At 44.1% G+C, this 16,843-nt stretch overlaps 2 protein-coding genes across 2 annotated transcripts in view; one reads left to right on the forward strand and one right to left on the reverse strand.

Moving 5' to 3' along the window:
- The window catches only part of LOC124612476, a 630,115-nt gene that overhangs the window by 219,948 nt on the left and 393,324 nt on the right, over positions 1-16,843 (forward strand). The gene's annotated exons all lie outside the window — the stretch shown is intronic.
- On the reverse strand, positions 10,198-10,938 carry LOC124613709 (thioredoxin domain-containing protein 2-like). Its single transcript, XM_047142428.1, has one exon. It carries the CDS (start codon positions 10,936-10,938, stop codon positions 10,198-10,200), a length of 741 nt encoding a protein of 246 aa, XP_046998384.1.

Consider the following 16,843-nt stretch of genomic DNA (forward strand, 5'->3'; position numbering starts at 1 on the left):
TGAGAGATCGGTCTAATCTGCGACCACCTGCTCGTTTTCGGGACCAAGGTATAGCTTGTTTGGCCGAGCGGTTCTAGGCGCTTCAGTCCGGAACCGCGCGACTGCTACGGTGGCAGGTTCGAATCCTACCTTGGGCGTGGGTGTGTGTGACGACTTTAGGTTAGTTAGGTTTAAGTAGCTCTAAGTTCTAGGGGACTGATGAGCTCAGATGTTAAGTCCCATAGTGCTCAGAGCCATTCGAACCATATAGCTTGTTCTGCTATTATCTTTGAACCTCAAACTTCTCAAGAAGCAATGGCTCCGAAAGAGTCACCAAAAGTGGAAACAAGCAATGGAAGAGGAAATGACATCCCTGAAGAACAGCAAAACTTGGGATTTAGTACCATTACCACGCAACCGCAAGGCCGTTGGATGTAACTGGGTCTATCGTGTGAAGCAGTATTCTGAGGGAAAAATTGAACGCTTTAAAGCTAGATTATGTGCAAAAGGTTATTCACACCGAGAAGGCATTGATTATGAAGTGACTTTCTCTCCTGTGGTCCGATATGTATCAGAGTTTTATTAGCCATAGTAGCTTCACGAGATATAGAAATTAGGCAGTTTGATGCTAAGACTGCATTGCTGAATTGGGATTTGAAAGAAGAAGTTTACATGGAGCAACCAAAAGGTTTTGTTGCAGAAGGCCCAAATAATGTTTGCAAACTGAAGAAGAGTCTATATGGACCCAAACAGTCACCATGTTGTTGGAATCAAACATTTGTACAGTTTCTGACACTGTTCGGCTTTGTGCAACTGAATGCAGACAAATGTGTTTTCCACGTTTTAACAGATGGCACTGATGTTTATCTGGCACTTTCTCTGGCTGATGGCTTGATTATTTATAAGTCTCCAAAAATACTGGAAAATATTTGGACAGCACTGGGATCAATGTTTGAAATTACTATGGGAAATTGAAAATACGTTTGTGGATTGGAAATTGTACACAGCCCTTCTACAAAAGAAATCTATATAGGCCAGCAAAGATACATCAATTGTTCACTTCAGAAGTTCAACACGGATGATTCAAAGCCGAACTCCACTCCTTTTGATGTTGGAACCATGTTGCACAGTGGGCAGTCCTCTGCAAACCAACATGAGGTAAAGAAGATGGAAATCAAGCCCTGCTAGCAGGCAGTCGCCAGCTTAATGTTTGCAGTAGCTGTCTCATGGCCAGGTATCATGCTCGGTGTGAGAATGGTACGTAAGGTTTTACATATTCTGGGTCTCGATCATTGGAATGGTGTTAAAAAGATTATGAAGTATCTACAGGGTACCAGGGACTTGACCATAAGGTACAAAGCTGAGTCTACTGGACTGGTGGTCTACTCAGATGCTGACTTTGCTGATGACTGTGACACTCGTCGGTCAACAACAGGCTGTTTGAGCTTGTTAGCAGGCGGGCCTGTGACATGATGTTTACGTCGGCAGAAATGTGTAAGCAGATCAACTAGGGAGACCGAATACATAGAAGCTTCGGATGCTGCTACTGAAGTAGTTTGGTTGCATGGTTTTCTCAGCGAACTTGGTTTTCAGTTAGACAAACCAACAACACTCCATGTTGACAATCAAAAGTGCTATTCGCCTGATTAAAAACACAGAACATCACAAACACACCAAGCACATTGACATTAAATACCATTATATACGTGAACATGTCGAAAATAGTGAGACTGAAGTCTATTATGTTTATTCTGATGAACAGTTGGCAGCCTTATTCACAAAATCTTTAACTAGAGACAAATTCATATCAAACAGGAAAGCTCTATCAACGATCTCAAAAGAAGCTCAGTAAAGAAAGAGTGGGAGTGTTGACAGCAGAGAGCTTGTTGTATTTTCTTTTCTTTCTTTTTCTTTGTGGCTTCATTCTCTGTTTTTGTGGTGTCAGTGCACCAGATATTTATGTTCATTCTATGTGCGGCCGTGTTCCGTGACATTATAAAATTATATATTTGTTTCTTTTGTTCTGTTGTTATGGTTACGGTGTAACTTTTGGTTTTAATAAAGAAAGGATCAATAAGTTATTTTTCTCCAGTACACCGTATTTCGCTCTGTAGTTTTCTGCCAAACACAAAGACATCAGGGGGCATTAACAGTCCTCCCGTATAGAAATAGAGTGACTGTGAAAGAAACTGCTGGATAGATCGTAGTAGCACTCGAAATAATTCGCAACCGTCCTGCGAGTTTTGAAGTGCTTTTTAGAGTCAAGTTACTCACTCACACACATACACACACTTAGCGTAACTTTTAATAGTACTGAAACTCACCCATCAGGAAAAAATGAAAAGGATGATATTAGGGCACTAACATTAAAGTTATTCTATTAAAACGCCGTACAATTTACCTACTTAGGGTAGACATGACGATCTAATTATTTCTCAAAAAAAGTATTGTATTTGTTTGTTTGCTGTTAAACATCTGCAGTGCCACTACACACTGAAATCTCCGCATCACAACCCCATAGCTGCAGCAGCCAAAAAGCAAATGGCGCAACCTAGTGATAAAGTTGAGAACTGCGCAGTAATTCGTTTCCTGCAGCTGAATGGAAAGCACGCCGCAACTGTCCATACTGAGTTAATAGAAGTACACGGCAACAGTTCACCATCGCTATGCTACAGTGGTCAGGTGGCACAGACACTTTTAGTGTTATCAGACAAGTCTGACCGACGAAGGGCGAAGTGGCACGCTAACTCTCTGTGAAGAACTGAGAATTACCAGAGATGTGGAGGAGCTTTTCATTCGAAGACTGGCCTATCGCAATCGAATCGTTAATGGAAAAAGTGAAAATTCCGACATTGACCGTCTTATCTCACTGTGGGAAAGATATTTTAGCAGAGCGGGCGATTACTTTCGAAATGATGAACACTTGCACACTTTCTTCCATCTGCCTCGATTTCATTTGACTGCATCTTATCCATTTTACGGCAGGACGTCTGAGATGAGGTAGGAGAAACTAAGACTCGTAAGGAGGCGGAGGCAAGTATATAGATGTTTTTCTCTCGCTCTACTTGCGAGTGGAACAGGAAAAGCAACAGCTACTAGTGATACAATGTCATGGGTGACATAACAGGAGAATACAGTGAGTGAGACAAAATTTGATAGCCGAAAGAAACAGCATCTGTCACCGTCTCTAGTGCAAAATGAATAAGTGTGTGGCGGTAGTGGAACTCAGTGGGAGGCGAATGTTGTTGTCAATGAAGACGTTCAAAACTGATCTCTGACTAATTTTACACTTTTTCCTTTATCGCTTCAATTGCGATGCTCCTGTCTTTGAGGCCATGGGCCTCCCCTTCCGTGGCGTTCCCCAGTTCTTCGCAGAGAGATACTGTGCCACTTCGCCCTTCTTCATTCGGGCCTGACTGATCCCGCTGAAAGGCTCTGTCTACCTCACCACTGTGTCATAACGATCGTAAACTGGTTCCGTATACTTCCACCTACTCAGTACAGACTGTTGCAGAATTTACACAGTTCAACTGCATAAGACGAATTTACCACACGAGACTCCACTAAATCAATGGGTTGTGCCATTTTCTTTTTCGCTCCTGTAGCTACGGGATAGCATGTGTGACGTTTTAATAAAATTCCTGTTTACAATTTGGAAGATATATTCATATAAGCATTTGCATAACAATGGTATCCCGCTGTCGACTGCAGAACATGTAGGACGTTAAATTCTTATAAGGTTATTATTACATTAACACGTACACTGTTTCCCAAAGAAGAGCTTCTGATTTGTATCAATGATCACCCTATTTAATCGGCATAATATTCTGAAACAAATCAGCTCCTGCTTTCGTGAACTGATTTAGAGAAGCTGCGGGGTACTCGACGTAATAGTCATGGAAGGTAATTAAGCGCTTAAGCTCTTTGTTGCGGATATGGTTTGACGATACCATAACGACGTAAGGGCCAGTTCTTGGTTGACGCTTCGTGTTCTCTCTTTTGACTCACCTGCAGGATTAACAAGTTCGGCAGGCTGTGCCCCCAGGGCAAAGCCGAGGGGTTCTGCTAAGCTTGATACGACGTTAGACAGCAGAGTCGGTTGACACGATCTTGTGCCGTCCCCCACTGTTCCTGATCATAATGGAGCCACATTCTTGAGTGTCTGACTTGACGTCAAGGTGCGGTGGCGCGGTTCCTTCCGTCCCTTTACGACGAACCTTCACCTACCTGTGAACATTGTCTCAGCAGGTCATCAGTATGGAAGCCGAGCGAAACCTACTATACTTCGACGTGAACAAGGCTGCAATTAAAGTCACTAAATCTACGTTTCGGGAGAAAGTTTTCACACGAAATGAAAGGTTGGAAATTTTTTCCTTCTTTAATATATTCAGAAACTTAGGTGAACAAGTATCACTGCCAAGCCCGTGCTAGTCTTAACACAGTGACTCACAATACTTTACACTCACGTTAACAAGTTTATGGTGTTGCATTTGCCGAAAACGTAATAGCTACAAAAATACGGATTGTTTTTGATTGAGAATGCTGGCCAAATATTAAGTCTGTCGGTACCTAATGCAGTCACAGTTTTTAGCCACCGACCTGCTCAATACGCCACGCGGAATTTGTGTCTTTCCTCGTCACAAAAATCACTTAAAAATTCCGAAATTTCTACACACTCATCGCAATAATTATGCCGTCACTTTACCACACTTTTGATGTATGAAACACTGCTAGATCCGGAAACTTACCATTTCCATCGGAACTACTACTACACACGTCCGAACTGTTTCATGGCTAGGCTCCCTAGAATACTCTAAGTCTTCTCTACCGGCAGAGAAAGGCGCGCGAAGAATATCGCTTTATCATTGGTCAGTTTACTCAACAGCCAATGGCAAAACAACATTCTCCCGCGTCAGTCCGCGCTTTTCACCAATAACTAATCGCAAAGTAGTAAACCTAACGACTGCACTTTTTACCGACTTAATTATCTAATATGCTGAAGTTTTATTTATGCATAAAGTTATTTACTGTTATTATTTATACCTGAATTAACTTTCCCTCTACCATAAAATTACTTTACAAATCTATTCTACAAAAATCCCTTTTGTCCACATCCACACTTCTTCGAAATGTTCCCACACTAAATCCCACTACATAACTCGTTAAACAATTATATTCATATTAACCTTAAACCACACTCACGCATCATTCATACTGCTAAAACCCATTTATAACATTTTACCTACACAAAAAGACATAATAACACTTAATGAAAATACTAGAACAGTTTATGAGAAACATTCTGTTACTTTAGTGCACTCTAGTGGGCACAATCGAAACTAAATCAGTCCCCTATCCTATGTTGTCCTTTATCGGCTGATACATAAACTACGTGCGCGTCCAGTCTTGCGTCACCATGTGTCACTATCCAGCTCTGAGACACATCTCCCACTTAACCGCCTCCAAGGCAGGATCGATCTACGGCGATACGCCTCAAAGGTAATGCGCAGTGTATTCCTTGGCAGTGTACTTCCACAAATGGGGACTGGCTGTAGATTTGCCGATATCTACCGCTGGCTGATAGTGGGGTTTTTGTCTGCATTGAAACCCTGGTGCCACTTCAGGACTCATGAAATTGGGCGAGCAGTAATACCTTGCGTACTGGTGATGATGATGATGACGACGACTGTTTACGGGCTCATCGATTTGATTATGTACTTACCGAAGGGGACTTTCGTCAAAGATAACGTTACAGTGGTGCAGTAATATGGAAATAAGTTAGGACTTTTTGTGACTTTTTGTGGTAATATCACTTTTGGAAGGGTGATAATGATAGAGCAGACGCTCACCATTACCGAAACTGACTCAGTTAATACTGTTTTCGGTTAAAAACTATATTTGTAAGTTGGCTGTTTAGGTTTTCTTATTGGTAACGCCACGTAGCGCTCTGTATGAAAATCACTGGCTGTGCTGTGTGCAGTCTGTGGCTAGTTTGCATTGTTGTCTGCTATTGTAGTGTTGGGCAGCTGGATGTCAACAGCGCACAGCGTTCGGCAGGTGGAGGTGAGCCGCCAGCAGTGGTGGATGTGGGGAGAGAGATGACGGAGTTTTGAAATTTGTAAGACTGGTTGTCATGAATTGCTATATATATTATGACTTTTGAACACTAGTAAGGTAAATACATTGTTTGTTCTCTATCAAAATCTTTCATTTGCTAACTATGCATATCAGTAGTTAGTGCCTTCGGTAGTTTGAATCTTTTATTTAGCTGGCAGTAGTGGCCCTCGCTGTATTGCTGTAGCTTGAGTAACGAAGATTTTTGTGAGGTAAGTGATTTGTGAAAGGTATAGTTTAATGTTAGTCAGGGCCATTCTTTTGTAGGGATTTTTGAAAGTCAGATTGCGTTGCGCTAAAAATATTGTGTGTCAGTTTAAACACAGTCATGTATAATTTTTCAAAAGGGGACGTTTCATATTGAACAACTCAGCCTAAAACACAAAAAACGTTTCGTTTTTCAAATAGCTAAATAATTTGTCCTGAATAAGGTTTGACAATACTGCCAACTAAGAGAGCCTACAGTGACGCAGGAGAAGAGATACTGGTGGAAGTAAGGCTGTGAGGGCGGGTAGTGAGCCGTGCTTGGAGAGGTCAGTAGACAGGGCACTAGCACGGGACAGCAGAGGTCCTTGGCTGGAGTCCAGATCAGGTACAGAGTTGTAACCTCCCAGGAATCTACAAAATTACGAGGCCTGTTCAGAAAGTAATCTCCGATTGATTGCCAAATTGAAACCACAGTGAACATCAGAAATGTTTTACTTGTAACAATTAGCTACACCTTTCAGCTACTTCTCTACGTAGTCGCCGTTCTGACTTAGACTTTTGTCATAGCGTTGTACCAACTTTTCAATAGCCTCATCATAGAAGGCAGCCGCCAGTGCTTTCCGCCAATTCTCCACACTGGCCTACACCTCGTTGTCTGTGTCAAAATGTTGTCTTCAAAGACAGCGGTTCATGTGACCAGAGAGACAATTGCGGACTGTATTGTGGGTAATCTCACATTTCCATTTGAAAACGATGCAGGAGCATCTTCATTGCCCCTGCAGAATGCGGCTGAGAATTGTCTTGAAGAAGAAACAGCAAGACAGTTATGTAATGTTAGCTGCATAGCTTCAGGCGAAATTTCTCACCAGGCCCTCGTACTTGGCGGCAGACACTATTTTCTAGACATCTTTACGCACTCACTGCGAGCTCAGAAATGAGAAGAGCCACGTGATGCTAACTGGGGTTATACTAGAGACACTACCCAACACATCTGTGCAAAGCTTTATCGGATTTTCATAGTCGTTTCCATTTCGCGACCGATCGGAGCTTACTTTCTGAGCGCCCCTCGTATTTGCAATGCGTTCATTCTGATCGAAATTTAAAGTCGGAATGATGGTTTGCATGACGTCTCAAGAGCTGGAGCAAATGCCAACACAATTAAATTAAATTTTGGCAGTCATAACATAAAATATTATTTACAAAATGAAGAGCATTTGGATACAACCAGTAAAGCTTTCCACGGGTGTGGCTGACCACAAATAGAAGATACGGAAGGAACTCTACCTCTCAGTCAGTAAAATCTGCTCCCATAACTGACTTGTGGGTGCCTCCTCATCCGTTACGAATATTGTAATGTTGGCAGAAGAGCCAACACCGTGTTGCTAGAGGAGGCCGAAATTCACGCATTTAAGCTCACGCAGGCTGGCGTGAGGTCTGGAACAGGACAAGTATTTGAGAACTTAGAAAAACGGATGCATTTGGTGAAATACTTAACTTCAATCCATAATTGGTGTACATCGCTCTTGACGGTACATTAATAACAATCTCAATATAAACTGGTAATGGCGCCTTGCTAGGTCGTAGCAAATGACGTAGCTGAAGGCTATGCTAACTATCGTCTCGGCAAATGAGAGCGTAATTGTCAGTGTAGCATCGCAAGCAAAGTCGACTGTACAACTGGGGCGAGTGCTAGGAAGTCTCTCTAGACCTGCCGTGTGGTGGCTCTCGGTCTGTAATCACTGACAGTGGCGACACGCGGGTCCGACGTATACTAACGGACCGCGGCCGATTTAAAGGCTACCACCTAGCAAGTGTGGTGTCTGACGGTGACACCACATATATGTAAGACAAATCCTACACTCTTCCATTCTTCACTCAAATAGGGAGCCAAACCATTTAATGCCATCGAATCACTATACAAATAACAGTCAGTTAAAATAAGGTATATTATTCTAGGGCAACCAAATGCGTTACATTTTGAGAGATCGGCGGACACCACGAATCTGTTACCCGTCTCAAGATCGCCGTATCGTCTGCATATATACACTCTGTGGTGAGAAAAGCGTAGTTTGTCGTCTCAAGCACAAATTCTTATAATAATCCAGTACTAATGCAGATCCATTCCGGATACGATCGTGAAAAGTTCTTCAATACGGGTTACCCAGAGAAGGACGTGTGACACACGAACCTCACACGCAGTGAGAAGTATGTGAGACGTGCTGTCAGAATGCCTCGAAGACTTCTTAGAGTTTCGTTGCGTTCACTGAGTCCTCTAGGAACCGCAGAGTTTATAGATTGTGGAATCTCCGAACCGAAGCCCGAAATGGAACAGGGGGTATGGCACTCCGTTTGAAATTGCGCGTATTTGTGAGAATCGCCGCGTCCCTCAATCACCAAACCCGGGCACTTCCACATCGTGCGACCAGCACCGCACAAGCTAATCCACTGTCTCCATAATTAGAACCTGAAGAATGAAGGATTTAAAGGAATCTTGAAAAGAAGCCAAGTGTAGTACACAAACTAAATGAAAGAAAACATTGGAAATTTGCGGGCTTCTCTACGGTCATCACCGTGTACTGGAAGATAACGAATGGCTAGACATAAAACTTTGTCACTTCGAAACATTTTCTAGGGTGGAGATGGGCAGAGCCACTTCATTTTAGCTATTCTACCGGTGTCAGGACAATGCACCTACAACCAAACAAGTTTATTACGTTTCTTTACATTTTCGAGATGGTAAGTAGTACGTTATGAGCGTCCCTCGTGCACTATGCTCGCTTGCTTGCACGTGCCACAGTAGTCTCAAGAGGTACACGCACTCACACTGAAATGATGCCGCCAACAGTAGGCCGACTGGTCGATAAATCTTTGGCAGTCTCAGGTAATTGCCTGTATTTGTAGTAACCACTGTCTCGTCTTGTTTCCATGTCTTTGGACAGTTCCGATTACAGGATATGTCACTGAAGAGAGCAACGATGTAGCTTCCAGCTTTCTGGGGCAGTTGCTTTAGATGTTTGTCAGTCGGTCAGATCGTGCAATCTTGCTGGTAGACAGTGTTACAAAGTAGGCAGTTCGCCTATTCTGGAGAAATGGGTCGAACCCACTGCCTGTAGTCAGGCAACAAATTCTTTTGGATAGGCAAGCAATTAGCTTAACTTTTAAGAGGAAAGGTTATTATCATATGCCACCATGGAATATAAGCGCCGACTTTCGGCTACAAGTTTTTTCACGTAATGCTTATGAAACTTTTGGTGGTCTACGCTCAGTTTTCTTTATAACATTTGCATCGTGTGAAACTCGCTGGCTGTGGAATTCCAGACATACATCCATTGTGAAAGTCAGACATCGCAAGTGTCAGTATTCATCTTTACCATAATCTCAATGCGTCAGATGAATCTGTGCTGAGAACGTTTAATGAAATCAACAAGCAGTGTTCGGTTTTATTGCATTTATTTGATAAGCAACATGGTAACATTCGGTTTATTACAGCTGAAGCGAGGACTCCGTCAGCAACGGTAGCACCTTCAGGAAGTTGGGCATAGGATCCACGGGAACTCGAGAGGCTCCATCCACGACGAACACGCTCGATGCCGTCGCATCTTGTATTCTCAGTGAACCTGGCTGTCCACGACTGACGATGTTGCAGCGTCTTCCCCGAGCAGTTAAGTCAGCCAATATCTCCGCTCCAACCGGCGATTACACGAGAGTGGCGTCTATCTGCAAACGGGCCACGGAATTAGAATGAGTTTGTAGCAGGACATGGGAGCTCCTATATGGCGAAATGCCATTGGTAATTACTTACCTGAGGAACTTCTGCACACTGCTTCGACATCACCATCTGCGTTAGCTTTAGTGCTTCTTTCGACTTTTGCAAAATCTGTTCTCTCTTCATTGTGACTATGCGATTCCCTCTTGGCTTCGTTGCACACTACTAGAAGCCAATGATTCAATGTCCTCTTGTCTTCGTTGCACACTACTAGAAGCCAACGATGCGATGTCCTCTTGGCTTCGTTGCACACTACTAGAAGCCAATGATTCAATGTCCTCTTGTCTTCGTTGCACACTACTAGAAGCCAACGATGCGATGTCCTCTTGGCTTCGTTGCACACTACTAGAAGCCAATGATTCAATGTCCTCTTGTCTTCGTTGCACACTACTAGAAGCCAACGATGCGATGTCCTCTTGGCTTCGTTGCACACTACTAGAAGCCAATGATTCAATGTCCTCTTGTCTTCGTTGCACACTACTAGAAGCCAACGATGCGATGTCCTCTTGGCTTCGTTGCACACTACTAGAAGCCAATGATTCAATGTCCTCTTGTCTTCGTTGCACACTACTAGAAGCCAACGATGCGATGTCCTCTTGGCTTCGTTGCACACTACTAGAAGCCAATGATTCAATGTCCTCTTGTCTTCGTTGCACACTACTAGAAGGCAACGATGCGATGTCCTCTTGGCTTCGTTGCACACTACTAGAAGCCAATGATTCAATGTCCTCTTGTCTTCGTTGCACACTACTAGAAGGCAACGATGCGATGTCCTCTTGGCTTCGTTGCACACTACTAGAAGCCAATGATTCAATGTCCTCTTGGCTTCGTTGCACACTACTAGAAGCTAACGATACGATGAACTCTTGCATTGGTTGTATACCACTACAGGCTGTTCTCCCACTTCCATGCCTGCGAGTCTCTAGTGTGAAATATCCAGCGCTGCTTCTTTTATAGCCATACGACAATATAGTGAGCGATTTCCCTGGAAACAGCTGCTGACGTCAGTGCGTCGTCCATTGTCTTTGATTATTTCGGCTACATGCTGCAATATTACACTGTATTTCAGGGTATACCAAACGATGGAAGGTACATTACTTCAACAATTAGACTTTAAATTTTCCCTTTAGGCTGAATAGTTTCAGATTATGTTAGTCAGATCAATTTTAGGCAGCTTGAAAGGACCTTCCCAGACGTAGCGTATTAATCTTTTCACGCGCACTGTACAACTGTAACAGTACTTCCCTCACTTTCAAAAATAATTTCACCGGCACAGCATCACTGTTTATATCGTTTTAACGTCAGAGACGTGTGTCAGCAGTTGAACCAGCAGAATCGTAACTGGAAGGAACCAGATGGACTTTATTCAATTTTGCCCCTGTTTTTAGATAAAAGTCTGTCAGCAGGAAGACAGCCAGGTGTGTGTTTCCTACGGTCCCCAGTGACAGTAGCAAACGGAGTTTTGCTTATCATAATAAGCAAGATGTTGCCTGGATAGCGATATTAAGTGCACAATCGACAGAGACGCCTGATATCAGTTAGGTTCGATACGCTCTATCAAGAATTGGCGCTGCGGACAAGTTGAATGGTCAGATAGCATTTCTGTTAGGACATCGGGGAATAACTTCTATGGTACTAGAGGGAGCTGTAGAGGGCAAAAACTGTAGAGGAAGACAGAGATTGGAATACATCCAGCAGATAATTGAGGATGTTGGTTACAAGCTCTACTCCGGCATGAATAGGTTGGCACAGGAGAGGAATTCGTGGTGGGCCGCATCAAACCAGTCAAAAGACTCAAAAAAAGGAAAATTGGCAAAGTGGGGACATTCATTCATTTATCTACTGACCAGATTTCCACTATCCAATACGGCAAGGCACACGGGGAAAAGGTGCCAACATTGCACGTCTAGCTGTCTGGATACTTTTTCAGAAGCTGCCAGTCGTAGGGATAAAGGCTAGAGAGAAAAATACTGCGTAGTTCCTCCGCGAAAGGACAAGGCCACCCTGTCCCGAAAATATATCTTTTATACCTTCTTATTATGGTATCATCGTCATGGAAAAAGTCGCAAAAGGTCGCCTTCCACTTGTTTGGACACTCTACTAAATGTCTCAAAATACACTAGTAAAGAGTGTAAACGTGAAAAAGAATCTGGGTTGTTGTATAAACCTGTCCAAAAGACACAGACGAAGAATCAGTCGGCGGAACGAGTCTCCTGTGCCACGTTGCCGCCAGTCGCCATCCCAGGCCGTCCATCTACACCTGGGGCGAGCGCATTGAACAGCGAGAGGCCTGTCACAGCCACATACTTCTCTACTGAAGGGTGAGGAACTGCTTTTGCTGTCACTCGCCTCTCCGATCATACCTTCTGTAAATGATGACAGAGGACCAAGAACCCTGAACTGCGTGAGTATGTTGGTGCAATATAGCTAACTAACATAGACATAGTACATATAGTTCTAGCACACTTTCCCGTCTTTGTACTAGCTCCTCTGGTTAGTTCTAAACACTGGGAGATATGACACCTGCTGCGATCTTGCTTCGGTGACGGGACAATCCATAACATTACGAGGAGAGCTGCATCGGTATTTGTTACAGTCAAAATTTCAATTCTTCCTGCTACTGACTGAAGTAGGGACGGTGTAGCAGCTTCTCGTGGCTTACCGAAAATCAGTCAGTTATCGAGTAAACAATTTAAAGATAATTTAAATTCTCAAAACAAAGAAAGCATTTATCCATCGATATCAACGTTGACCACATGCCTGTATCTTCTTTTTATAGAGGTGGGGGCAGTTGTTGTGCGTGAGATTAAGAAATATTTTATGAGCCTGTATTATTTGACGAACCTTCACAGCGTGTTTGAAAATCTTTGGATCAAAAGTCTAGTGGTGATAGATCACCCTTTCTTCATGACAAAATATTCGCTGACACTTCCCGGCGATACTACACATCTTTTAGTAATGGCTGTGCTCCTTAGAGGTGGCAGGAAGAAAGCACTCTGCAGCGTGTAGTGTGTGGTACCTAGAACCCAATCATCTCCTCTGCTTGAAACGGGAAAGGTCGAACAAAATGAAAAAGTTCTTCATTTCACCTTTCTCTATCTACAGACACTCTTTCTTATGGTTTAATGGTTGGAAATTTGTCAATTCATTGGAGTGGGTAGTATGCAGATGCACCACTTCTGGTTAGTAAAAAATGGTTCTAATGGCTCTGAGCACTATGGGACTTAACTTCTGAGGTCATCAGTCCCCTAGAACTTAGAACTACTTAAACCTAACAAACCTAAGGACATCACACACATCCACGCCCGAGGCAGGATTCGAACCTGCGACCGTAGCGGCCGCACGGTTCCAGACTGTAGCGCCTAGAAGCGCTCGGCCACCCCGGGCGGCTCTGGTTAGTAGAGCCCAGGGAATTCTCGTCGTCCTAGGACCGGTGAATTCAATAAAAAGACGTCTAGCGTCTTCGAGAAGTGTTTATCGAGCATTTTGTCACTGACAAAAGTTGTTCCCGTGAAGTTATCTTTCCCCTGCAGATGTTTGATGCAAGGTATTTCAAACACCCTGTATATTAAGATGTTGTCTTCCAGATTCAAACTGGGACGTGCTTCCCGAACTGGTGTCAACACACTGTTGGCCACTGAAACTGCAACACCAGAGCAAGTGCCAAATAACGAAGCTCTAGTTGTTGTGCGTGTAAGTATACAATAAGAACGATAAATGATCGGAGTTGTATTTGATTTGGGTAATTCACAGAGCTGCTACCTATGGCAGCAAGAATATCTCTAACCTTATTGGGCATCCAGTATAACTGAGCTTCGATGAGAGATACGGTTACGTCACACCCTGCTGTTTCGGCACTGCCCCAAAACCCAATTAAGAGGCTGGAGAGTAGTGGCGTGCCAATCTCTCGCAGACCCATGATCGGATAATACCTGAAGAATTTTATGGTAAGGTTAATAGTCGAAAACGTTCTGTACCGATGTAGGTCAGCTAAAAGGAGACTTCGAAGATAGAAGACTGGCACCAGGCATAACACTTCAGAAATGTGACGCCTGCTGTCCACAGTACCGACTATGTGACCGAGAGGTGATCGTGTTGTGTACTCATTAGCACTGCATACCATGATGGCACATCGTGGTGATGCAGTCTGGAAACATTCGTCAACATTGGAGTCTCTTCATGATTCGGTATTCAGAACCGGAACTGGACTGGAAACAACGTTTGCAGTGTTGTTGTTGGTCCCACAAAAGCTGGCGCGCATTACTCTTCTACCATGTCAAGAAAAGCCGAAACACTGTTCGCAGTGCTAAGAGTCCATATCGCTCCCGAATTTATTGAGGATACTTGTCTTTCTGCAGACAATACCTTCTCCATACTTAGTGTGCATGACGTGGCTACACGATCCTCAACATCCAAGCAAACAATGACTGTCCTCTCGGCCGATAGTCGCGTGGGGCCTTTGAGATAATGTATCGGGTTCAATATGTTCCTCCTGAACCCATCGAGTCCTTACCTCCACGGAAGTCGTGGGATGACAATCAATGCAAGCAGCAATATCGCGGAAGGTTAAAACCTGCCTGTTTCCTGACAAGCATTGTTAGACGTTTCTTGTTCTTAAACAAGACATAACACGAGCTTCTCACACTTAACGTCCAGACGCAGTTTCTGGATAGGAAACTCGCTCAGTAATGTTTCCTGATAGACTGAATGTACACTACTGGCCATTAAAATAGCTACACCATGAAGATGATGTGCTACAGACGCGAAATTTGACCGACGGGAAGAAGATGCTGTGATATGCAAATGATTAGCTTTTCAGAGCATTCACACAAGGTTGGCGCCGGTGGCGACACTTACAACGTGCTGCCATGAGGAAAGTTTACAACCGATTTCACATACACAAACAGCAGTTGACCGGCGTTGCCTGGTGAAACGTTGTTGTGATGCCTCATGTAAGGAGGAGAAATGCGTACCATCACGTTTCCGACTTTGATAAAGGTCGGATTGTAGTCTATCGCGATTGGGGTTTATCGTATCGCGACATTGCTGCTCGCGTTGGTCGAGATCCAATGACTGTTAGCATAATATGGAATCAGTGGGTTCAGGAGTGTAATACGGCACACCGTGCTGGATCCGAACGGCCTCGTATCACTAGCAGTCGAGATGACAGGCATCTTATCCGCATGACTGTAACGGGTCGTGCAGCCACGTCTCGATCCCTGAGTCAACAGATGGGGACGTTTGCAAGACAACAACCATCTGCACGAACAGTTCGACCATGTTTGCAGCAGTATGGACTCTCAGCTCGGAGATCGTGGCTGCGGTTACCCTCGACGCTGCATCACAGACAGGAGCGCCTGCGATGGTGTACTCAACGACGAACCTGGGTGCACAAATGGCAAAACGTCGTTTTTTCGGATGAATCCAGGTTCTGTTTACAACATCATGATGGTCGCATCCGTGTTTGGCGACACCGCGGTGAACGCACATTGGTAGCGCGTGTTCGTCATCGCCATACTGGTGTATCACCCGGCGTGATGGTATGGGGTGCCATTGGTTACACGTCTAGGTCACCTCTTGTTCGCATTAACGGCACTTTGAACATTGAAAGTTATATTTCAGATGTGTTACGACCCGTGGCTCTACCCTTCATTCGGTCCCTGCGAAACCGTACATTTCAGTAGAATAATGCACGACCGCATGTTGCAGGTCCTGTACGTGCCTTTCTGGATACAGAAAATGTTCGACTGCTGCCCTGGCTAGTACATTCTCCAGATCTCGCACAAATTTAAAACGACTGGTCAATGGTGGCCGAGCAACTGGCTCCTTACAATACGCCAGTCACTACTCTTGATGAATTGTGGTATCGTGTTGAAGCTACATGGGCAGCTGTACCTGTACACGCCATCCAAACTCTGTTTGACTCAATGCCCAGGCGTATCAAGGCCGTTGTTACGTCCAGAGGTGGTTGTTCTGGGTACTGATTTCTCAGGATCTATGCACCCAAATTGCGTGAAAATGTAATCACATGTCAGTTCTAGTATAATATATTTGTCCATTGAATACCCATTTATCATCTGCTTTTCTTCTTGGTGTAGCAATTTTAATGGGCAGTAATGTAGATAGCATTTCAGCTTACCTTCTTGGAGCGGCTGCGTTGAAACGATAACTGTTTGCGTTGCCAGCCGCTTAGAACGCTACATGATGCTGCAGTTTTAAAGCAGACTTAGTGGTAGCAGTTAAAAAGGCAGTCGTGCAGAGAGCTGTGGTGCCGGCACTCACCATGAGCGCTGAGGCGGACGTCCGCATGGCGAGGCAGCGAGAACGGCCGTCGCCTCCGGACTGCTCATGCCTGCAACAGCCCACAGTGCGAAAAGTCAGCCCCAGTGACAATCCCTCACACAAAGAGCATTATAGCCACTTATTAACATACTTTTATACGAGCCACAGAAATATGTTGGCAACAACAGAGCCCCCGGGAATGTTGCCGGCTAAAAGCGACATGTAATGGGAGTCACATATTGGTCAACAGTGCCGGATACTGTTGCCCGGCATTGTTCGCTGCAGTACATTTACAGTGAAGAAGTGTTTTCACAGACAACAGTACCGCCACGAAACGGGTGAAAGCGAGCTATATTTGTGGAAGTATGCGTGGCTCTCTATTTTCCTTTCCACAGGAAGAAAAGTTAGCTATAACAAGAGGAATAAGTACAAAATGGAAAAGAAATATTTATGTTAATATTTTACAGTCGTTCAACAACACAACGAGAGAAATTT

This window comes from Schistocerca americana, chromosome 4 (genome assembly GCF_021461395.2).
Source record: "Schistocerca americana isolate TAMUIC-IGC-003095 chromosome 4, iqSchAmer2.1, whole genome shotgun sequence".
NCBI classification, from domain to species: domain Eukaryota; kingdom Metazoa; phylum Arthropoda; class Insecta; order Orthoptera; family Acrididae; genus Schistocerca; species Schistocerca americana.

Coding starts and splice junctions, on each gene's coding strand:
- LOC124613709 (XM_047142428.1), bottom strand. CDS start 10,938: ATGCAAGAGTTCATCGTATCGTTAGCTTCTAGTAGTGTGCAACGAAGC.